This window comes from Cyprinus carpio, chromosome A8, assembly GCF_018340385.1.
Source record: "Cyprinus carpio isolate SPL01 chromosome A8, ASM1834038v1, whole genome shotgun sequence".
Lineage (NCBI taxonomy): Eukaryota > Metazoa > Chordata > Actinopteri > Cypriniformes > Cyprinidae > Cyprinus > Cyprinus carpio.
Window position 1 is genome coordinate 23900193 of NC_056579.1, and position 24589 is coordinate 23924781.

Genomic DNA, 24589 nt, shown 5'->3' on the forward strand with positions numbered 1-24589 from the left:
ACATATGTACCTGTCATCACTTTGTGACACTAATACTCTACCCTCTAGGGACAGGAGAAGATTAAAGGGCTCACACTATGAGCATAGGGTCAAACGAGTGAAAGGGTTAAACGCATAACCCCTAAGCATTGTCAGGTCAGTCGATTACAAGTCTTAAATGGTGTTCACATTGTCCATGGTTAAATTTATAAAAGGTCACGCCAAATCTCAGTGCTGTTAGGCGAGCAGATGTTCCTTCTCCATCAGTGTATCCAGCTGCATCAGGGGGCAGATCACTGTCACACCCTTTTAAAGGTTCTCTAACAAAAACAGTCTACCTTTAAGCCCTGCTGAACTGAACGGTAAACAGAGTAACCACAATGGCAGGCTTGTGTAATGCTTTCACATTTGCAGTATTTTGTTACTTGCTGTGAAATATACAATGAAAATGTAAAAAAAATAATAATAATAATATATGACATCTTTAAATGCTTTATACCACCATTTATTTCCTAGAGAGAGAAAAAGTGGTGCTGAAGCAGGAAGTTCTGGATGAGATGTGTCTGTACTCACTGCTGGAGGAAGAAGACATGCGGCGCTGGGCAGGGGCCGGTGTGGAGGTGGTGGGTGGAGGAGGAGGAGGAGGGGGCAGCTCTGATGGAAGAGGTGGAGGAGGTGGTGGAGTCTGGATGGGTGGAGGAGGTGGTGGAGGAGGAAGGGGTAGATCCTCTGTGTTTCCTGTCCCATTCTCAGGAGCAGGCGCTGTGTCTGACGCTTCCTCCAAAAGTGCAGAACCCTGTCAAGGGAACAGGTAACAGTGCAGCAGATTTCAACATTAAAATATTTACTACTATCACCCATCAATGAAAATAATCTCATCATTTGCTCAAACTCATGCAATCCTGGATGTTTATGACTTTCTTTCTTCAGATCGGTAGAAAAAGAACCAATTGCAAGTGAATTGGGCAGCAGAATGTTGAATCTCCAAAAACACATGCTGCCATTATGAGAGTAATACAGCCTCAGAGGATGAATCAGTGTCTTCTAAAGTGGAACAATAAGTGTGTGTAAGAAAAACACAGATTATATATATATACTTTTTCACTATAAATCATCACTTCAGACCAAATGCAGGGGGCAGCTGTGGCCTAATGGTTAGAGATTTGGACTTGTAACCAGAAGGTTGCAGGTTCGAGTCTCAGTGCTGGCAGGAGTCGTAGGTGGGAGAGAGTGAATGAACAGCACTCTCTTCCACCCTCAATACCCATGGCTGAAGTGCCCTTGAGCAAGGCACTGAACCCCCAGTTGCTCCCCGGGCTCTGAATATAGCTGCCCACTGCTCCGGGTGTATGTTCATGGTGTGTTCACTTCTCACTGCTGTGTGTGTGCACTTGGATGGGTTAAATGCAGAGCACCAATTTCGAGTATAGGACTTTCACTTTTTTTTTTCACTTTCAAATGCCATTGTCACATTTACGATTGAGTTTTGTTTACGCTTGACTTAAACATGCTTCAAGCTTCATAACATACTTTCAGACCCTCTCATGAATGTGTGTATGAAGGTTGCCTGGAAGCAATTATTTTAAGTTAGCATTTCTTTTATACACATGCATAGTTTCACTTCAGAAGACATTGATTCATCCACTGGGGTTGTCATGATGTCTGCATGTGCTTTTTTCCCATTCACTTGCATTACAGTATATATAAATGCTCAGAGACAGATTATTTTACTAAAATAAAAATAGAAATAAAAAAAAGAAAATAAAAATTTGTTCATCTAAAGAAGGAAAGTCATAAACATCAGAGATGGCATAAGGGTGAGTAAATGAAGAGATAAAACCCAAAGGCCTCTAAGTTATCAACATGATCAAAACTTTGCTGAAAAACCTGTTGTACACAATCTTCTACATGAATCCGTGTATCATGTGGGGGGTTGGGGTAGAAAACTGAATCAAGCTTGAATCAAGCAAGCAAAAAAGCATACACGGATTTATTTTATTTATTATATATTATTAAATGCATTTTACACAATAATAAGAATAAATTTTGTAAAAAAAAATTATATTATACACAACACAAAAATATGACACTTCACACGAGAACAGAGCGTTCCCAGGTTCGTAGAATCACAGAACTCACCCCTCTGAAAATATAACAACACAAAACCACCATTATTATCACCACTGAGGTGATATGTAAATTTATTTTTACAGACATCCACATGAGAAACAATTACCGTCCGAACCGGCCATAAGACATCTTATTGGGATATACAGAGTGACAACTGATATTTATAAGCATTTTATGTAAGTAATCTGCTATAACGATCTCATTGATTTATAAGTTATCAGAACTTCATCTTAACTTTTTGGTCATATTGACATCAGCAACTGCTCCAAATTGCATATTTTTGGCTCGTTTTGTCTGAAAGCTCAGTAAACTTATCCATTTAAAAAATAAATAAATTTCTTTCTAATTATTATTTCGTATGTCAGGCTTTAGGCATAAAGTTCACTTTAATTTTGGACACTAAAATGGTCATTGACAGAGTAACATAACAAATACAATTCCCAAAACCACTTAATCTGACCAACACACCTCCCCACTGCACCCCACCATATGCACTGCAGCTGGTGATGAATACATAATTAATCTAATTGAGTGGTTTGCTGGAATGAAAGGACATCTGCTAAGCTAAGAGCCACGATCCTTCACACTCAGCATCTCCAGAGACCACCTGCCCGCCCCTGCAACTGTCGCCAAGTAAACAAGCCCTGACCTTTCACCCCATGCACCCCCGCCTCCTGGACACGTGCCACACACATGCCCCTTATCCCCTCCTCTCCTCCTCATCTTCACTGTCTCCAGCATATGGTGTGTTTCATGTCGCATGCATGTCCGTGTTAATGGGTCATTGCCCAGAGGGACATGTGGAGTACCATCTGGTTCAATCAAGAGGCCAGACGCCCCACTTGGCATCTAATTGGCTCAATGAAGATTAGATCTGATAGCAGTAAGGGGCCATATGAAATGCTGATATTGATTCTCTCTCTAGTTCACATTATGCATGTTCCTCACATGAGGTAAAAGTAATTTCTTTCAAGAATTAAAGGAGTTCTTATTTATTTAAGTATCAAATTTGTCTCAAATGTGTTCCAAAAAAAATGTATGCCAATAATTAGCACAGCCGGGATAATGGATTTCTTAGTTAAGTATCTTGTCTCAGACGTTTCTCCTAAAAATCCTTAGGGTTAATTCAAATAGACAGAGACAAGACATTTTTGTTATCATTTACCATCGTGTTGTCACACTAAAAATAATTTGGTGATGGGTTTTTTACTCTGAAATTGCTAGTTCATTTCACAAATAATTACAAAGGTATGGCAAGAAACCGTGAATTAAATGTGAAATTTCTGAAAGTCTGAAGTAGTCTTTTCTTTACATACTTCAACAATCTTTGTTTTATTTACAACTTAAGTAGATCATAGAAACCATTGGTCTGTACAATCTGTACGATCTACTTACTGTAGTAGGCTTATTATGCTTTCGGGAAACGTAGCCCTGTGTGACTTTCTTTCTTGCATGGAACAGTATATAAAGTGGACAGGGACAAGGAACATATGTCGTCACCATTTACCTTCAATTGGAAAAGAGCAGCTTGGACATTTTCCTAGATAACTCCTTTTGTGTTCCATGGGAAAAACAAAGTCATACAGGTTTGATAGCATGAGGATACATTATGACAGAATTTTCATTTTTGTGTGAACCACTCTTATAAAACAAAAAGGAAAACCAAATTTGCTCTCCAATCAATCATTGTTGACTAGGAAAAACAACTGCTATATAAAGATATTTTTTCCCCAAATATTCCGTCCGATGAATCAAACTGCAGTTATAATAGGAGAAATCTGTGCCAGGTCACAGCCATCAGACTTACATAACACAACAAAGAAAGCACTGAGCACTGTTTACCCAGCAGCCCAATATGTGTACAATAAACGTTGAACTGCAATGCTAACTCTGGGCTGCCACACCTTGCATGAATTTGTATTGTAATGTGACAGGTGAGGGAGTGACACTAGCTTGAGTCATCCAAAGAGAGTTGGCTGTCCAGGAAACAACAGCTTGCTGTTGGCAACCATATTGTTGATGGTCCCCATTGCCTCCAATATTATGGTAAAAAATACTGCAGTAGTCAATTGGGACCATCAACTGTTTGGTTACCAAGATTCTTCAAAATATCTTTTATGTTGCACAAAAGAAAGAAACTCATTCAAGTTCGAGGCTGAGGAAATCAAATTTTCATTTTTGGCTGAACTACATATCCATATATATATGGTAACACTTTAGTTGATTATTAGCATGCCTATTATTAAGATATTAGCTGTTTATTAGTACTTATAAAGCACATATTCTACATGACTATATTCTACATCCCTAATCCTACCCAACACCTTAATTTAACAACTACCTTATTAACTATTAATAAGAAGCAAATTAGGAGTTTACTGAGGCAAAAGTCAAAGTTAATGGTTTGTTAGTGAGAATTGGACCTTAAAATAAGTGTGACCTAAACATATATGTGTGTGTGTGTACTTCTGTATACCTGAGATCACTAAAACACAAGTCCAGAATCCAGACTTAAGATGCAACAGCATCTGGAATTGGAGATTTTTGACCATGAAACAGAATTTGCTGTTTACCTCCTCATTGGGTGCCATGGCTCTGTTCGGGTGCTGGTCTGCGGTATCGCTACCCAGGGTTTTGTAGTAATCTCCAGTGCTGGGCTGCTTGCTGAAGCTGCGGGACTTTCGATTAGAGTCGACTCTTCGAAGCCTTTCGTGGCTCTCGCCAGGATTCAGCTGCTGGAGAAATGAGCAGCACATGTTTAGTGATAGAAACATAAAATCTTTCAAATTAGAAACATCAAATTAACTGAAACCTTTTCGCATCAGTTGTTAGCTAGCAGTAATGCACATGAGTCTGTTAATAAAACTAGAAAAAAGATTATCACTGCATTTGTATGTGTACAGTTATTGTGTTTTAAAAAGAGCAGGATGCATCATAAATAAAATCATATTTCTGGTCCATCTTTGCTCTAACCACAGGCTCTACTCTTCAGTGCAATAGTAATACCTAAAACTCCAACATAGCAGAAGTAACTTTAAACCCTATCAAAACAGAACATTATCACAAACACATTTTTTTTTCAGTACTCTATTAGCTTAGAACTACGGTGCTCAAAAGGAGACATGGTCGGTTCATTTAGTTTTGTTGTGGCCACGACATAACTCGTGGGAACGTGATATTATGTCGTGGCCACGAGATCATTTTGTTGAGGAAACGACATCCTTCTGTCTCGTGGCCACAACTTCTTATGTTGAGAGAACAACATATTTTTCTCGTGGCCATGAGTTTAATGCGTAAACAAACCTGCTTGACCATAGCAACCCAGGATTATCAAAAATAGACTAAACATTTTTATTAACATTAAACATTTCATTTAATATTTGTATATTATTATTATTATTATTACATTAACTTATTAGAGATATATTTATATATTTATTGTTATATATGCTTATTTCCCCTTTCAATTTGTGTATCGCTTTACCTAGTTAACATTTTGTATAATTATGCTAGTATTTGCTAGCCTACCATATATTTTGTAAATAAACGCCTGACAATTATGACAATAAATTTTAACTTTATGATTGTATTTATGCCCATGTGTGATGACAAATGAGCGTGTTGTGTTTTCATTTACAAATGAAACTACATGAATGATTAATTCCTCAATGAAATACTATAGTATTTATTATTATGGTCCATTAATTAGCCAAAATTAAATTCAATATATGTAAAATTTAAACTGCATTCCAGCAAAAATTCCAGTCAGCATAATCAAAGCTTTATTGGCATGTCAAGCATTTACAGTAGGCTATTATTACAAAACTATTCAGAACGTTAAGTAAAGAGATCCAAATGAAGGGGGAAAATAAATATAAACAAATATAAAAATATAACCAATAATAATAGGCTAATAATAATAATATACAAATATTACAGAAAAAGACTATCAGTTAATGGACTTATAAGCCTGTAGGATGGATAAAAATATTTTCTTGTAGGCCTATTTTATATTATGCACTTTATGTAACATTTATTCATGATAAATTTGAATACTGACTATCGCACGTAATACAGTCCGATAGCCAAGGCCTGTGGTAAATATAATAATTTAATAATTTCTAAATTCAAAATAAAATATTAATGAATCCATCTCTGATAATCCCGGGCTGCTATGGTCACGCAGGTTTGTTTACCCATTAAACTCATGGCCACAAGAAATATATGTCTTTCCCTCAACATAAGGATGAAAAAATGATCTCGTGGCCACGACATAATATCAAGTTCCCACAAGTTAATATGACGTTCCCTCAAAATTAATATCACGTGGCAATGACATATTATCAGGTTCCCCTGAGTTATGATGTTGTGGCCACGACAAAACTAAGTGGACAGAACATGTCACCTTACGGGCACCGTATAGAACAGCATAAAATGTATGAAACGTTTTTTAAAAAAAATATTAAATAGAGGAAAATATGCTGGAACATAAAAAAAAGTGTTAAAAAAGTGATAAAAAAGTGACATGACATACAGCCAAGTATGGTGACCCATACTCAGAATTCATGCTCTGCATTTAACCCATCCAAAGTGCACACACACACAGCAGTGAACACACACACACACACTGTGAACACATGAACACACACCCAGAGCAGTGGGCAGCCATTTATGCTGCGGCGCCCGGGGAGCAGTTGGGGGTTCGGTGCCTTGCTCAAGGGCACCTCAGTTATGGTATTGCCGGCCCGAGACTCGAACCCACAACCTTAGGGTTAGTAATCAAACTCTCTAACCATTAGGCCACTACTTCCTCATGGGTATGGGTGAAAAGTAATGTCTATGAACATTTTACAAACATCACGATTTTAAGTTTAAATTCTCATATATGTCAGGGAGTGTATTTTTTAGATAACAAATCACCATTTTTCACCATCCATTTGTAGCCTTTTTTTCATTGTAGCAAATATATTATGTAGTCTCTCAAATATTATGTGCTTATAAACAACAACAACAACAACAAAACTATTCATTATTGTAATACAGGAAATGTTAAACAGTTCCAGATGAATTATAGCATGTCACACTGTGGAAACTACTGTCACTGAAAGGTCATATGACCTTCACATATTTGAATATTGTCTTCCTGCCCACACACACACACACACACACCCGCCATAAAAAAGAGGTTATATTAACTTTTTATGAGACAGGCGTAAGAAATGTCAATGTGAAATTTGTCATATAATTTGTCAGACAAAATTTTGACAGTCCAAACCAATGCTATTTTTTAACACAATTCTAGAACAAGAAATCTGAACTTTCATCCCATATTGCTTCACATAAGGCAATCCTGACACATTAAGCCACATAAATGCTTAATAATTCCTATTGTGTTCATGTGGCAAAGCCTCATGTGAGTCCAGCTGATTTGCCTGAAAACAAAAAGACTGTTCATGGCACAAAAGCTGAACTTTAACATAGATTTCTAAGCTCCTAAGAAGCAAATAACACAGCAGGCAACAAGAGAGACCAGCTGACCCCTTGAATGCTGTTTCAGTATCAATGCACCAAACGGTTTCACTTTCTGTAGCTGTCACTCACTTGTGTATGATAGTGAATCTTCACCACTGACCTAAAACCAGTTTTATCCACTTGTGTTTAGGAGGATAGAAATTACATTACAGCAATCTCAGATGTGGTTTCAAGAGTTTCTAGAAATTTCCAACACAAAAAAGGTAATGCTTTGTTTCCCTGTTCTTAAGATTTTCCTAATGCAAAGTCCTTGAATTTGCATAGTAATCAACCTTATGCAATGCAATTCTAAAACAAATAAAGTTAGATAGTGAAGTAGTGAAGAAAGTGAATGTGATACCTTTCAATAGCAAAACAATCCATTTTGGTCAAACAAAAGGAAAATTGATCTCTATATTGATATCAATCTCTATCTGAAAGCAAATACACCCAAAAAAAAAAAAAAAACATCCGTGACAAAGAATTTGAATTCTGTGATCTGTGGCTTTTTATTTCTCATGCCGGCCCTGAGGATGGTATTATTCATTTATGTCCTTCCAGCATCCAGTTTGCATTGTTGTCTAGAGCACTGTCCTCATTGCAGAGTGCAGTGCAGATGGTTTGATTATCATATCTCAGGGAAATCGCTGCTTGAAAGGCTAGCTGACCTCTATACAATGTGCATGGACTTGAGCCTATTTAAAACCTGCTGAATTTTTCATCACCAGTATGTATTCTTCAGGCGTTTGCATTGTACAGGGACTCATCTTAAGATCTAAAGTGTGTGCAGTAACGTTAGCTGAAGCTTAGTTGAGTGAAATGAATGCAGTGCTATTCATGCATTTGAATGTTTATCTGATTTTGCATGCAATGCATTTGAAAGATTTTCTAGGTTATCACAGGATATCTAGTCAAGCAACCTGAGGCTACTGATCTAAACTAAAACACATAATGTGAACTAAACACAAATTATAATGGAAAACACACCTGAGGAACTATCAAAAAACCCACAGCCATTGCATAGACAATTATATAATTACACACAAAGCTGAGGTATTCGCAAATCAACCAAACCAGCACAGTTTTAACTCTTGCTGCCATCATTACTTCATCAAAAATAACACTGAATTGCAGTCTTACCCTTTCTGACTGCCCTTATTTCTTTCCACAGTGCTGTCACCCTACACAAAGGTTTAAACCAGGAGCCGGTAGATGAACAGGTGTCACAAGATCTCCATTCTACCTGACGCTCGCTTTGCCTTTCCCCGCCCCTCAGCCTCCCACCCAACAATCACATCCCAGAGCGATGACTTCACTGCTTACCTGTTATCCAACCACAGGTCACAGCGCTCGTGGTCTCTTATGCAAAGCATTGTGACACAGTGGCTAAGCATGGCCGCTCTGACTCGGCTTTCTCACCAGCCGAAGGATTGCATTATGCACAGCGGCCACTAAAGAGAATCTGATTACAAATAAATGCGTTCAAAGGTAGCTGATTTATGGAAATAACAAGCGTGTGATAAGTGTGTGATAAGACTGTAGCAGAGCAGTTTGAATTAAAAATAAAACATAATAAGACTCTGTTGTTAAAGTGTACTGGAGTTATGTCAAATGAAGTATATTAAATATAAACCCAAAAGTGAATCCAGGTGAACTCGTATAACATTCTAGTGTACGCGAAGCGAATCATAGCCTAATATGGACCTGAGTTAGTAAATGGTGTGGTATTCAAATATATTTGAGCTCTATAAACAAACTAACCTTGAGTGAGTCGAACTAGACTAAACACAACCAAGAACTGTGCCAGTATGCGGTTGCTATGCATACTCAGGTTACCATGGTACCCAAGAAAGAGGTTGTTTTTCCATGAGAGCACATTGTTTCTTCCAGTGTTCTGCCCTCCAAACAGTAATACAGTCAATATGTTGAAATAAACAGTCTATATTAAATTTCTCTCTGTTACACCTCTTCATGTTACATGTGCATCACATATCTGTCCGTACATATGAATGTTATATATCTCTTTGTATCTATGTCTGTCTTACACCTTTTTAGGAGAAATAACATTTAAACAAAAGAGTCAATTTCTGATATGTAGTAAGAATTTAGAGCTAAGCAGTTAATGTTAATGACAGCACAGATCATTTGATGGGAAAAATGTTCGAATTGAAATCTTTTGACTGCAGACTTTGGCATCTTGGAAAATCGTGTGACACTGTTGAGATCTCTCTTTGCTCTTTATTTAAACCCATTGTTGTATTGGTGAAACAAATGAGATGAAGAAATCTCATTTGTAAGTTCTCTCTTTTTGAAAAAAAAAAAAATATATATATAAAAAAATACATTAAAACTTTGATGTGCTTTCACCACCTGAAAAGAAGGCACATATAATCTGCTCTAAATCCCGCCTCGCATTCAGCTCAACCCCAAAGGAACACAGCTGCTCTGTAGCCTAAAGTCTTTGACCATAAAAGGAAAAGCAGACTGCATATGGTTTGAGGCGATCGATTCTAGTAGTTTTCTTCATGGCTTATTGAAGTATTTATTTTCATTAGAAGTTGAATATATTTCAGATCCATGAAGTTCATTATGGACTGGATAAAGTCAGTCAAGGTCATGAAATATCACTATAATGCACTTACATTATGTATACACTACTTATACACACTACATTTTTTCAGCTTACAGGACCTTTTGAGTAACACAAACACACACATGCATGTATAGATTTTTACTTAATGATTGGACATATTCAAACTGGCATCATGTACACATTAAATAATGCAGGTCCCAAGACTGACCCCTGAGGGACACCCTGACACAAAGGCGCAGTCTGAGATCTATTAGTACCCAGGTAAACAAACTGAGAACGTTCTGAAAGATATGATTTAAGCCGGTTCAACACAAGTGCATTGTTATTCCAGTGCATTGTCCATAGACTGATGCACAGTAAGTGCATTACTGTAAACACCACCTTTTTTACAGGTATTGAAATCTGAGGGACATATTTTCTGCAACTGTGCCATTATGATAATGAAAATCTCCTTAAAAAAAATGGGGGATTTTCTAATGTTACGAAGGCTGCCACATCCGTAGGATATGCTACACTTTTCTTCTGGAGACTCAACATCATTCTGTGGCTCAGTGAAAGAGATAATGTCTGAGAGGAGAGACAAGGGTCAGGTAGAGGGTCATTCTGGGGGTCTGAGGCCATGGACAGGGTTTCATTACGCCATGAATAAAGTAATAATGGATACCACGATTTTACCTGCACTGTTTAAGTGCCTAAAACTGGAGCTGAACTCATCATAAAATAAAGTGAAATGTATAGTAAAGTAAAGAAAATAAAATAAGTGTCTGGACACTTTTTGGGGCATCTGAATACATATATTAATTGCATAGTAAGTGTAGTGTTAAATTCTGCTGTGTTTCTCATCAGTTAGTCCAGTAATCATCCAAACAAGGTTTGATTGATGGGAAGATCTGAACTATTACTTCGAATACTTTGCAAACATCGAGGACAATAAGTGCATTATCTGCTCTTCATACTCCAACAATTGTACTGCAGCACAGTTGAATTCCCAGTAATGATCAGAGAATGTGTGAGTTGGGCTGTGCTGGCATATCTGACAGTTTAATTAGTTAAATGAATGTCAAGTCCATCATGCAGCACATCATTACAGCTTTTGGGAGGTCAGTTCAGCTAATGGAAGTCCTCATTAACGGGAACACAAAAGTAGTATTGTGTTGTTTTCTATATGAATGTGTGAGTCCATACCATGTGCGTGCACCTGCTCTGGGCTTTGCCTCGCTGTGTTGATTAGCATGCACAGGGCTCTTAGACTGATGTTTGTTGGCCAGACAACAGAAGATACATTGCTGGTCTGATTATCCAGCTTCCTAATGGCCACTGTGCACCACTGTGTGCTGTTTATGACAAACCTCTGTGATTCATGGACAATTAATTAGTGCATATTGTGCCGCTTTACTGTCAAAGCTAATCACGGTGTTATTTTACACCTACATATGTATTCCATGCCAATTAAAAAAGCATGAGCTGACGGTAAGTGTTGGTTAATTAGATGTTTCTGTGTTAAATCCACAGGGAATGTTTTGCTATTATAGGCCTAGACGCAGAATAACTAAAGCTCTATGGAATATTTAGTTACACAGGATGCAAGCTGGTCTTTGTAATTAAGTGAGTTATATATTCATCATATCATATTGCTTGATTGCACTTATTTTAACTTTTTAAGACGTTCAGTCATTAACACCACAATGGTGGCTGAAAAATCATAAACTATTCTGAAATCTTTAGTTCTGTTCTAAAGCTGAATAACTAGTCTTCACTTGAAACACCATTCACAAACCATTTTAACTTTTTTTTGTGACATATTTTACAGAATGCACTTTAAAGAGCTAAATAATATGATAATAATACAATAATAATAATAATCTAACTATTAACTATGATTTTTGCCTCAATAACTCCTAATTTGCTTCTTATTAATAGTTAGTAAGGTAGTTGTTAAATTTAGGTATGGGGTCAGATTAGGGATGTAGAATATGGTCATGCAGAATAAACCATTAATATGTGCTTTATAAAATACAATTCACTCTTGTTCACTGTTGTACAGCATTTCATGTAAGCTTTTAGGCTTTTATTCTATACTGTCCATTAATACAAATGATTCCTTTATGTTCTGTGAATAAACATTGTGTTTCAGGTCTTTAGTCGTCATGGCTTCATATCTGTTTGATCAACAGACACAGAAGATGATGACTTTTGATAGAGGTGTATGTTTGAGCTCGAGTCAGATCTGAGTCACGCAAAAAAAAAAAATGAACCAATGTAACCACAACTGTCTATTATCTGTATAATTATATATTTTATATTATTATTATAATATGGAATATCTTATTGCTACATTACAAAAAGGTACAACTTTATGATAAACGGACAGTATGTTAAGAATAATTAAGGAAAGAGTGTGCTGCAAGCACTTCCAATAAAATAACAACTTCAAACAATTTGATAAGATTTAGTAATCTCACTCTAATAAGTTTGCACAGTTTTTGGAGGCTCAGTTTGTCTACATTCAGGGACAGAACAACGTCAGGCTATTTTATTCGACATCTTATTCTCACAGCAGTATTGCTCTACACTCAAAAAAAAATTTTTTGATATTGTTCTGTTTATTTAAAAAAGTTAATTTTCATTTAAAAACATGAAAAATTTCATTTACTTACAAAAATACTTAGAGCAAATATTAAAATAGATAAAAAATGTTGAAATAAAATGTTATTTTATGCTTTTTTTTTTATCAAGATGATGAAATTTGGAGAGTTTCTGGTATGTTAGTGTTTTGGGGGGTTACCAATGGAGTGTAGAGCATCTGCTTGGGTTGAGGACCTGCTAACAAGAATTAGTTGCTTTTGTAATTAAAACAACTATTTTGGACATGTCATGGATGTAAAAAAATAAAAAATAAAAATAAAAAACTTTACAGAGTAAAGATATGTGAAAGTTGTTCTTGTTATATAACATTTGTAAAAATGAATTGTACTCGTGATGGAGCAGTGGTGGAGCGCTCTTGGAGCGAGTGAAAACCACAACGCTTCGACTTTTAAAAAATCCGCTCCTCGCTCCAGTCAAAATCACATCGCTCCACTCCGCGCTCCACTCCCACTCCGCTCCACTCACATACTCTGGTCTACGTCATTAAGAGCCACGACCGAAAAAAAAAACTCTCACAAACCCGGAAGTGCAATTTTTGGCACAGAAATAATCCATCATACGTTCAAATTTTTTTTTTTTTTTTAACTTTGTCCATTCTTAGCATGAGAATCCAACTCTTTAACAGTGTAAGCAACTCGGAATGCATGAAACAGCATTGTACCCCCTATAATCTTTTCACAAACTCCAATTTTTCAATTTATCTTATGAAATATAATAGATTTTTAGGTTATTACAACTTTAAGACCGATGTTTAAACAAAAAGAAAAGAAAATATATATCATACCTCTTTTTTGACTACGTCATTGTCCACTCGGCGAAGGTTTTTCTTCACCTTCAGGTATTCAGCGGACGCTTCCTCCTCAGGTGGTTTGGGTGGGGGGTAGGCAGGTGGGGGAGGGGGGATGTGGGAGGAGTTTGATGGAGGTGGAGGAGGGGGAAATGTTGGAGGGGGCGGCAGGTGTGCAGGATGTTCCTTTGCATTCTGGGAGCCGTCTGCTACATCAGGGTTCAGCATGTTCATATAGGCCTGCATGTCTGTAATGGCCGAATTTTCACCTCCTGCAATAAAACACGTTTTTTTAATCATTTATGGATTCAGACAAACATCATCCAATCAATCAATCAATACATAAATAAATGGTGGGGGGGGGGGGTATGTTAATGGGGGGAAAAAAACTTAAAGAGTGAAATGTTGCACTCTGGCCATTTCAAATTTCAGGAATTTCCAGGGGGGATGTGGGGGGTGGCATCCCCCTGGTGGAAAAAAATACAAAAAGCATCCCCCCAACCATCCCCTTTAGATCAATAATGTTGTGTATTATGTCAAATTTATTGTGAAAATTAAATGTTAAAATTCTCTACTTATGATAATTCACGAACTAAATAATGGCAACTGGCCAACTGGTACAAAAACACATTCAGCAAAATATTGTTTAATTAGCAGTATTGACCCAAATTCCTCCATTTCAGGCCCCAGAAAAAAAAAAAAAGAAGAAGCTTAAACAAAATAGTTTGTTTAATAAGGCTAATTTTTCATTAAATAAAACCTTTTTAGACAAATTTTGCAATCATTGTGTAAAATTAGCTACGGGACAAATAAAAAGATTTATGATCATTGAAAGATTAAGCTCATAACATAATGCAGTCAAGTGGGTCCACATTTTTGACTGGTAGTGAAATTATGTACATGAACAGAGCTCTGCTGTATGTGAATGTATTAAATGTGTCCACTAGAGGACATTACTGGGAAGCCTCACAGCAGGTTGCCTGGACAACACTATGGCAACATTGTTCTGAATGAGTTCTGCTTCAGCAAACTCAACTTTTCCCACCATTGTTAACATACTGCTTCAAACACACCCCATTGAGCAAACGTATGTGCTGAGAACATGGGCTATTGTCACTTAAGAGGGGGGAGTTCAAAACACAGCAATGCAGGAGATGGGAAGAGAACATTTCATAAAAAGTTCATTAGGAGACTTCATATATCAAGGAATTAACAGGTTGGATTTGATCAAAAATACAGTAAAAACAGTAATAACATTAACTACCATTACAAATTAAAATTACTGTTTTAATGTTATAAAAGTTCATTTATTCCTGTGATGATAAAGTTGAATTTTACTCCAGTCTTCAGTGTCACATGATTCAGAAATCATTCTAATATGCTGATTTGCTGCTCGAGAAACATTTCTGATTACGATCAGTGATGAAAACAGTTGTGCTGCTTCATATTTTGTGTAAACCATGATACATTTTCAAAAGAAGAGCATTCATTTGCAATATAAATATTTTGTAACATTATAAATGCTTTTTTACTTTTTTTATAATTTTTTATTAATATTAATATTTATTTATTTAAAAAAAATACTGACCCCAAACTTCTATACATACATATTAGCATTACAGTAACTTAGCAAATACAACACAAATGCTCATTAACACAAATAAGGAGAGCCCATCTGTGTGAGTTTCTCTGACCTGTCGGTCCTCGTGAGGGAGGCGTGCCGCTCCTCTTCTCTCCAGTACTGGATTGACTGGAGTTTGCCGAGTTGTAATTGGACAGCGAGCTGGAGGGTGAGCAGATGTCGAAATGGGCTGCAGCAGGGGCTGAGATGGGCAGGGTGGTGTTGGGAGAGGAGAGGCCTGAGTCTGGCTGCTTATACTCCAGATCCGTCGAAGGGTCCCGTGACAAGACTCGGTGCTCCACACTCTGAGACGAAAGCTAGTGTTATTGTAAGGCAAAGAATAATGACACTTATTTTGGCAGGTTGAGCTTAAAAGGATACTCCACCCCAAAATGGAAATTTTGTCATTAATCACTTAAGGCTGATTTATACTTCTGCATCGGACCTACGTCATAGCCTTTACGCCACAGGCTATGCGTCAGTTTTTCTTTATACGTCAGTTTTTCATGTATACGTTACTGCTAGTGCTGTCCGTGTTTGACGTGCAACCTGCAGTACCACGACAAAGCCATGCAAACCACTAGTCTGCAGTTCTTTCCATCTCCACAAGGACTTGTACCACGGCAGGAGACAACAGAAAATGGTTCTTTCGAGGACAACTAACTGATGTATGGACAACTCTAGTATAATAAATGATAAGACACTTGTTCTTTGCTTTGTTTTATTTTATATAAGAAGGTGTAACATTAAAATATAATAAAGTGCACATAAACACGCACAAAACTCAAACACATATGGAGGGAGGGATTGCAGCAGACCAATCACAGCATTTGCTGTCCGCGTAGAATTGATGTGCTGTTAGATTTTTGGAAAGGTGCACGTCAGGCTAAGGCATAGGCTACGCTAGCTATGCACAACCTATGACATAGCTACGGCGTAGGTTCGACGCAGAAGGTTCATCTTTGAAACACAATATAAGATATTTTGGATGAAAACCGGGAGTTTCAAAATGCAAGATATTTTTGGATTGAAACAAATACACTGTCAAGGTCCAGAAAAAAGTATGAAAAGCATTGTCAGAATAGTCCATTGCCATCAGTGGTTCAACCGGGAGGCTTGTGACTGTCCCATAGTGGAGAGACACAGAGCCAAGTTTTAAACAAAAAGTACACTGTCAAGGTCCAGTCTATGGCAGATGGAGTATTTATTCTGACAATGCTTTTCGTACTTTTCGTGGACCGCTTGAACAGTATTTTTCTCAAGCCTCCCGGTTTCCCGGTTTTCATCCAAAATATCTTAAATTGTGTTCCAAAGATTACGGGTTTGGAACAACATGGAGGTAAGTGATTAATGACAAAATTCCCATTTCTCTTAATAGTATCCCCTTTAAAGGGATATTTCACTCAAAAATGAACATTCTGTCATCATTTACTCACTCTCAAGTTGTTCCAACCCTGTATGAGTTTATTTTAGCTGTAGAACATGCAAAAAAGAAAAAAAAAATTAGAAGAATATTGGTTATTAAACAGTTGACGGTAGCCATTGATTTCCATGGTATGAAAAAAATAATAATACTACGGAAGTCAGTGGGCCCCAGAAACTGTTTGGTTACCAACATTCTTCTAAATATCTTATTTTGTGTTTAGCAGAAAAAAAAGAACCTCATGCAGGTTGTGGTTGTGTAAATGATGACAGAATTTTCATTTTTGAGTGAAATATCCTATTAAAGATGTCTATAAGTGATTTTTTATTTTTTATTTTTTTTTTGCAATAGTCCTTGTGTTGCAAACTGCTTGAGAGTGCTTAAGGTGGGGAATTCCTTTAATTACACAAAAGTTAATTACAGGTAGTAACGAATGAGACTGCAGATGATGAGGGGGTGAGAAACCACATCACGACACTGGGGACATGCAAGCACTATTCTCTACATGCTCACAAACATCTGATGAATCTAATTAAAGGTGGTTATTTTTCTTCATTAAAATTTGACTCATTAAGAAGTAAACAGGACTTCAAAAAAACGGTTAACCCTGTAAACCCTGAAATATGAAATCATAGATTTTATAACACTATAGCAGACTGCTTACATGAAATGCATAAATATTAATTATCACTCTATAGCCCAACTCCTCTTATGTCTTAGTAAGATGATATTTAAAATGCTTAGTTTTTTTTGTTGTTGTTGTTTCCTTTTTTTACGATCAAAGCTCTGTATTTATTGTGGGGAGCAAAACATATAATGCAGTGCAGTACAATGATGACTGAGAGATGAACAAACATTCCTCAAAAGCCTGATGATCATATTTGATACTCACAATTTAGCATGATTTTTTTAAACAAAAGATGCATGGATAATCAAGTAAACCTAAGTTGCTTCAGTCCAATAAGTGTTCATCTTGGAATATTACTAACAATATAGTCACTTGTAATATTATTAAGTAATTTTTGCATTTAGTAACAGTTTCACAGATAAAAGAAATGTGAACCATGACCTGTAGGACATTTTTAAAATTATAACAAAAGGGATTTTACTTGCTAAAAAAGTATAAACTATCAATAAGATGACAGAAGGCAGGTAGTAGATTGTGTACAACAGGTTTTACAGCAAAGTTTTGGTCATGCTGACAATTTAGAGGCCTTAGAAATTTGCATATCAAATATGATACAGTAGGCTTTATAGGGTTAAACTTACATTTTAATCTTAAATTTTATCCTGTTTTATCTTGATAATCCCCATTACTGAACACATTCCCAAATTGGACCAAATAAATAAATAAACAAATACATAAACAGACTGCTGACTGCATTTCTACAATTTCTACTTTGTGTGATGCTGCCAAGAGTCAGTGTAAATCCACCTTAACACCTGCCACTGGAAGTTAAAGAGACCCTAAATTTATATTAACCTACAAACATTAATATAAAAATATTAAAGGCTTAACAAAGCAAATTACAAGAAACAAAGAAAATATATTTCCTTAACATATTGAGAATGTAACAGAGATATGTAAGCATTTCTGATGAGAATTTAATTTGCTGTTGTTGTAAAAACTCTTGTATAAGACTGTCTGCAGCAGTGTTTGTGCTGTATCTCACCATGTTTTCAACAGTGCGGAGGTACTTGGCACACTGCTGATGCCCGTTGTATTCAGCCAGGTCTGCCGCTGAGAATCCATCCTGGTCCCGTATCCCCAGATCCACTCCGTTCACTACCAGAATCTGACAGCACTACACAGAGAATCAGACATTTACATCAACACCCAGATTAGCTCTAGATTATCTGGAGCTGCGTTATTAAATACATTTACCACTGTCTGCTAAAGCAAGCAATACTATTCCTATTGCTCATTCATTGGGTTAGGGATGTGAACAAACCCTGTGTTTTACACAGTATTACACAGAATTGTGCACATGACTAATCGAATCCACTGAAAGAGTGCGTGCTCTTCCTGGAGGCTGTGGATATTTGTCTGTTGACATATATGACTGAGAGGATTAAGTAAAGTATGATTGGTGTTCATGAATGCAGAAAAAGTGTACTTTGTTAATGACAGCTGCCATGCGTTTGGCCCTCAGGTGGAGAACGAGAGACAATACTCTCTGACTGTTTCTGTGTCCCACTCTTTCTGTCAGCAGCCTTCAGATGGATAATGTCACAAACGAATAAAGGTGCCGCACGTCTGTGGAAAGTTCTAAGCTTTCTGCAACTGGCTTTCCAATATTTTCACAAAAATCACATATAGGTTATGGTATGAATACATTTTCTATATTAAGAATGTATTTATTTTAATAATAATACATTCTAATAAAAGTGTGTTGCCTGATCAGTGAAGGATGAAGGTGAATATAAATGTTATATCAAATAAAAAAAAAAAGAAAGAAAAAAAATCAACACAGAAAGGAAAAACATAAACCAGGTATCATTTAGCCACTGAACTATACTACAATACAACAGAAAAAAACTTAGGCTGCTGATGAAATAAATGCTACAAATAAGGCATATAATAATTATTACAGTAAATAAAACATAAACAATGCATAATAATTGCATTAATAATGGCAATAATAATTCTTAATATATTGTACATACAAAATGAAATGGAAAAAGAATATCACTTTTAAAGAATATCACTTTTCAACTAAACTTTCTACTGAATTGCTATAGACTTGCTGAGAGTTTATACTAACCAAACCTTATAATATACTATAATATGTTGCCTATTTCTCTTAAATAATCAATTTTATTAAAGCCATATATTATGCCAAGACTTCAAAATGTCATGTTTAAGAATCTTAATTTACTGGATTTTATTCAAATCAAAATAAATAAAAAAATAGCTGTTCTTTTAATAGAGTTATACAGTAAATCAATAAAACAGATATTTGATAATAATTAAGGATACTGCTAAATACTGCTAGTTCATATAACACACCTGTCTGAAATAATGCACCTCTAGTTCACAATGCTAACAAACAGTTTTATGCAATGTTAAGTAAGTATATATGATAAAGGATAAAGCAGGACTTCTAAAAAACTAAAATCATCCAAAATTTAAAGTTTTTGTTACACATGATTGTTCGATCAAGTCAGAATTATCAGATCCGACCTCGGACACTGGATTCTGCCTGAAGAGATCAGTTTTTGGTTTCTAAAACCCAGCCTTAAAAGTTTTGTCTGGCACTCAAACTATATTAAAAGTCTTCTATCAGCCAAAACGTTGACTGAGAAAGATAGGAAAGGGCAGAAGCAGGAGACAAATTAATCATAATTAAAAATGAGCTTATGAGTTTATAGAAACTTCAAAATGTAATTTTCTTGATTTTATTCATATTCATAGTCAAGACACAGCTTCTCTTTTAATAGAACCATACAGTATATCACTAAAACAGACATTTGCTTTAGACTATAGATTATTATTTATAACATTTGTTTAATTTTGATGTTAATCTTGGCATTGTTTGAGTGGGAGGTTCCACTAAACTATTTCTCCCACAATCACTGTTATCATATGTTGCATATAATAGTCAGCATCTGATCTTATTGTGCAGGTGTAATATTGTTTTGTTTCCTACAAAAAAACAAACAAAAAACAAACAAACAAACAAACTTTTTCATAGTGAAAAAAGTTATCAACCATTAAGAACAATAATAAAAAATAATTAAATGTATTTATGGTGTATTCACAATTCACAAATACTGCCCGTAGTTTAATATTCGAAATACAGTATCCTAATATAATTTCCCAGTGATGTGTTTTAGATGTTCGAGCTGTAATGCAAGGCAAGAGAGATGTGAGAAACATTCACATACCTCCAGCTCTCCATTCTCGGCTGCGTCATGAAGAGGCGTCCCACCCCAGCTGTCGGTCATGATCTCCCCTCCGTGCAGCAGCAGCCAGCTGAGGACCTTGGCATGGCCGCGGCTGGCAGCAAAGTGCATGGCAGTGGCCCCATCATTGTCTCTATCCGACAGGCTGATTTCTGTGAAACTCATCTATATAAGACAAAAAGTCTGATCAAAAGCCTACAGAAACTATGTTAAACAATGGTGCAAAATACTGCTCATCATAGTAGCTCAAATAGCACACCTGGCTGAAGTGATGCACCTCCAGTTTGCAATACCAACAAACAGTTTTGTGCAATGTCAAGTAATTAAACAGAATGAAGGATAAAGCAAGACTTCTTAAGTACTAAAAATGCCCAAAATGTAATGTTTTTGCTACACAACATTGTTCCAACATTATTCCTGCCAGAAGAGATCCGTAAACAAAACCCAGTCACCAAAGTTTTGTCTGGTACCCAAAATCTGTTTACAGCAAATCTTGTCTGGTAAAATCCTTACTATTTACAGTGAATAACTGTAATAGATCTAATCTTACATTTAATGCAGTTTTACAGTAACATACTATTAAATTTGAAATGTAAATCTGAATTCCCCGCATGGCACTTCACATAAGATGTTTTTTGCTGAAATAGCTTGTTTTAGTTTCTATTTATTAAGTTATGTACATTAGGGTTTTATGTTTATCTTATGTTGTTAATTAATGCTAATTGCATTACTTTAATGACGTGTGTGTTACCATAATTGTGTTTAGTATTTGTGCGAATGACACTGTGTGCACCTTCTGTATATTAAAATTTACTTCCTTAGCCTGTGGAAAAGCTGCTTCTGATGAACTTTGACTCATCGCGTGACTTTCTCATCATTCTCACCTGTTTTTGGTGGTTGTCAGTGTATTACAAAGGTACAAAACAGATATTAGTATATTAACATTATAATCAGTTAATGAAATATGGTTTTAAATGTAAATTAAGTTAAATCTGTAAAACCTAAAATGGCAAGGTTCTGGCAATCATAGCTGCTGTTTTTTCCTGTAAATTTCAAAGATTTGTAATTTGTACTTTTTTTTATTACAGTGTAGGATAAATAACAATAGCAACCATTGCAAGAGCAAGGAAAATAATAATATAAAATATAAAAACATAATAAAAATGACAGATAAATAAATACATTTCATGCTCACAAATTTGGATGCTTTTCTGTAACATTTGGTTGTTGCTGCTTGAGAACTTGTATATGTGGTATTTATGTTCCATTCTTGTTAAAGTGAAAATTATTTTCTGTGATAATTTGATTGGTAAAGCACAATCTAGCGTTAAACCTGTAAACATTCCATAGCAAAATATTTATGCTTTAAATCAGTGGTTTTCAACCTGTGGGCAATGGTATTGCAGGTGGGCCGCCAATTACTATTAAAATAAATAATAATATTGTTAATATATGTAAAAATGTCTAAGTCATAACATAATAACACCTTTTCATATATATAATTAAATAAGCCCGAGTTATTTTCTGTTCATTGCCAGTTCATTCTTGGGCTGTGCGATAGAAATCGTCATAAAATCACGATTTGAGCGTGCGCGATTTCTAAATCGCTTTATAGCACGATTTTCCGGGGCCCTGACCTTCCGCAGTATGCCATCCGATCTAATCAGAATGCAACGCGCCTAGCGCGAGAACAGAACAGACTGGGAATAAGCCTACGCTGGGAATAAGCCTACACAGACAGGTTCACACACTGTCTGTGATGCGCCTTTTTTCTGAGCCCATGTTAACGGATCAGAGCGTTAGGGTCAGTTGTGGGTGTACAGGACGCAGTTTAAGTGAGAGGAGACACGTTTTAAGTGCGCGCACTCTCTCCGAGCGAAAGCAGCATGTATGTGAGCACGCGCGTCTGGTTTTGTGACAGAGCAAAGGAGCGGATAGATTCGCGCTCGTGCATTAATTTAATGTGCTTCCACGTTACAATAATGCGCTCTTGCTGCTGCTTCTGCACCGAATACACATACTTTATACGCACTGCACAACGGAGTACGTTGAACCTGTATAATGTATAACAAATCTATTTCAAACAACCTGAGGCACCGCTATTAATGAGCTCTATAAACAATGTATGGCAAAAAAAAAGTCCCTGGACTGAGGATTTATTTATTTATATTTTTTGCCATAAGTCTAGAAATTTTGTTACACATTTACTAGTGAAATAATGACCTTTAGTGATTATTTTGACTTGTGTCTGTTCTAGAGACATTACAACTTTTTGATAAAGCTCTAATTGGTTTTCTTTTGGAAATATGTTTCAAATTCATCCTGAATGCATTTATGACTGTAAAGCATATCTGTGTGTCAAAATCACAAAATTGATCAAAGTTTAATTTTTTTTTTTGTCCATATCGCACAGCCTTAGTTCATTCAATAATACAGTTAATAATTTAGCTTCTTAGTACTAAGTTATTAACCCAACAATAGCGGGGTCAGTTCATTTTTTTGCAGTGGGCCGCGCAAACATATGTGTTTGGTTGTGTGGGCCACGAGTTGAAAAAGGTTGGGAACCACTGCTTTAAATCATACATCAAACATTACGTTTGCAGTACTGTACTCATTCATTAAGAACAACTTGTGAATAAAAGCTGTTTTTAGCTCACCAGCCAGACAATGACAGTGTTGTGTCCCATCTGGGCAGCAGCGTGCAACGGTGTCATCCCATCGTTGGCTCTGATACTTGGCTCCGCCCCGCAGTCCTTCACTAGGTACTGGACGACTTCCAGGTGGCCCTCCTGACATGCAAGGTATAGTGGTGTGGCACCATTCTTAGTTTGGAAATTGACAACTCTAAAACACAAGCAAAAACGAGGAAATCATACATTTTAAAAAAGGGATGGTTAGAAAATATAAAAATATTTAGTGTGTTTCTAAATTATACCTCTATTTTTAAATAATTTTACCCAAAATGACTACACAGAACTCCAGAGTACCTCACGAGCAATAACCTAACCCAAAATGACTACACAGAACTCCGGAGTACCTTTAATTACTGCATTACTTTAAACTGACATGAAATGATCATTTCAAAAGGTGACTCTACAGGCCGAGAGCAGCTAACTAGCTTTACATCACCCCTGATAATATTTCATATTATCTCACCGCCATAATATAGTGTGTTGTGAGTGTTGAGCCAATGGTTGCTAAGCTGTTCTAGGTATAGCTGCTGCGTGGTTCTGTGAGGTTTCTAGGTGGCTGATTTCTGTCTGAAGTCAAAAGTAGCCACCCTTAGATCTCTGTGATATTCTGGTCTCTAGATATGACTCAGGTCCCTCTTTCAGGGTAAATCTAATATTCCTTTTTGCTTGTTACATTATCAAAGATGAGGAAATGTAGATCAATGTGCAATTTAATTAAAAATAAAAACAACAAAATCAATCAAACTTAAAAGGAATCAACGTAACAGTTTCACATGGTAAAGACAAGACCAGACAAAGCACGAAACCAAATGGGAATATAAATACACAAGACAATGAGGAGTAAAACAAGGCACAGGTGGGACTGATCAATAACCAAGGCAACAGGTGACATTCTCACAGAAACTAAATGTGCGTTCACACCATATTGTAAACACCATAATTACGAGATATCAACTTGTAAAAAGTTTCCATGTACTCAGTAATTACAACTTGTGAATTAGGAGTTTTCTGAGAGCTACAACTTGTACCACCTGACCATCTCAGATTCATTAGGCTGTATTTTTAGGGAATTGAAAGTGCCATAGTCCAAGGGGTGTGAAACAGCTCCAAGTAGAATGTCACGTATTATTATCTATAAATCACAAAAATTATGAAATGGCATGAATGCAGCATAAGGTAACAAAGAAAACAGGAAAAATACAGGAACTGAACTCAGGAGATTAAGAAAACAATATCAAAATAAGAGTCCTGGATGAACCAAAACTGTGACATTTATCATCTGCATAGTGAGTCTGAAGAC

The 24589-nt window shown here is 36.3% G+C and overlaps 1 protein-coding gene across 5 annotated transcripts in view; it reads right to left on the bottom strand.

The window, feature by feature from the left end:
• The window catches only part of LOC109058305 (espin-like), a 71032-nt gene that overhangs the window by 26159 nt on the left and 20284 nt on the right, over positions 1-24589 (bottom strand). For 4 of the 5 annotated variants that reach the window (XM_042762906.1, XM_042762905.1, XM_042762903.1 and 1 more), the window contains exons 3-9: positions 23254-23440; positions 20579-20761; positions 18364-18495; positions 15341-15572; positions 13644-13918; positions 4683-4844; positions 553-775 (exon numbers count right to left, since the gene is read on the bottom strand). In XM_042762906.1, coding sequence (XP_042618840.1) covers positions 553-775; positions 4683-4844; positions 13644-13918; positions 15341-15572; positions 18364-18495; positions 20579-20761; positions 23254-23440 — 1394 coding nt within the window. The remainder of the gene's footprint in view (positions 1-552; positions 776-4682; positions 4845-13643; positions 13919-15340; positions 15573-18363; positions 18496-20578; positions 20762-23253; positions 23441-24589) is intronic. The other variant, XM_042762904.1, reaches the window with a different exon arrangement.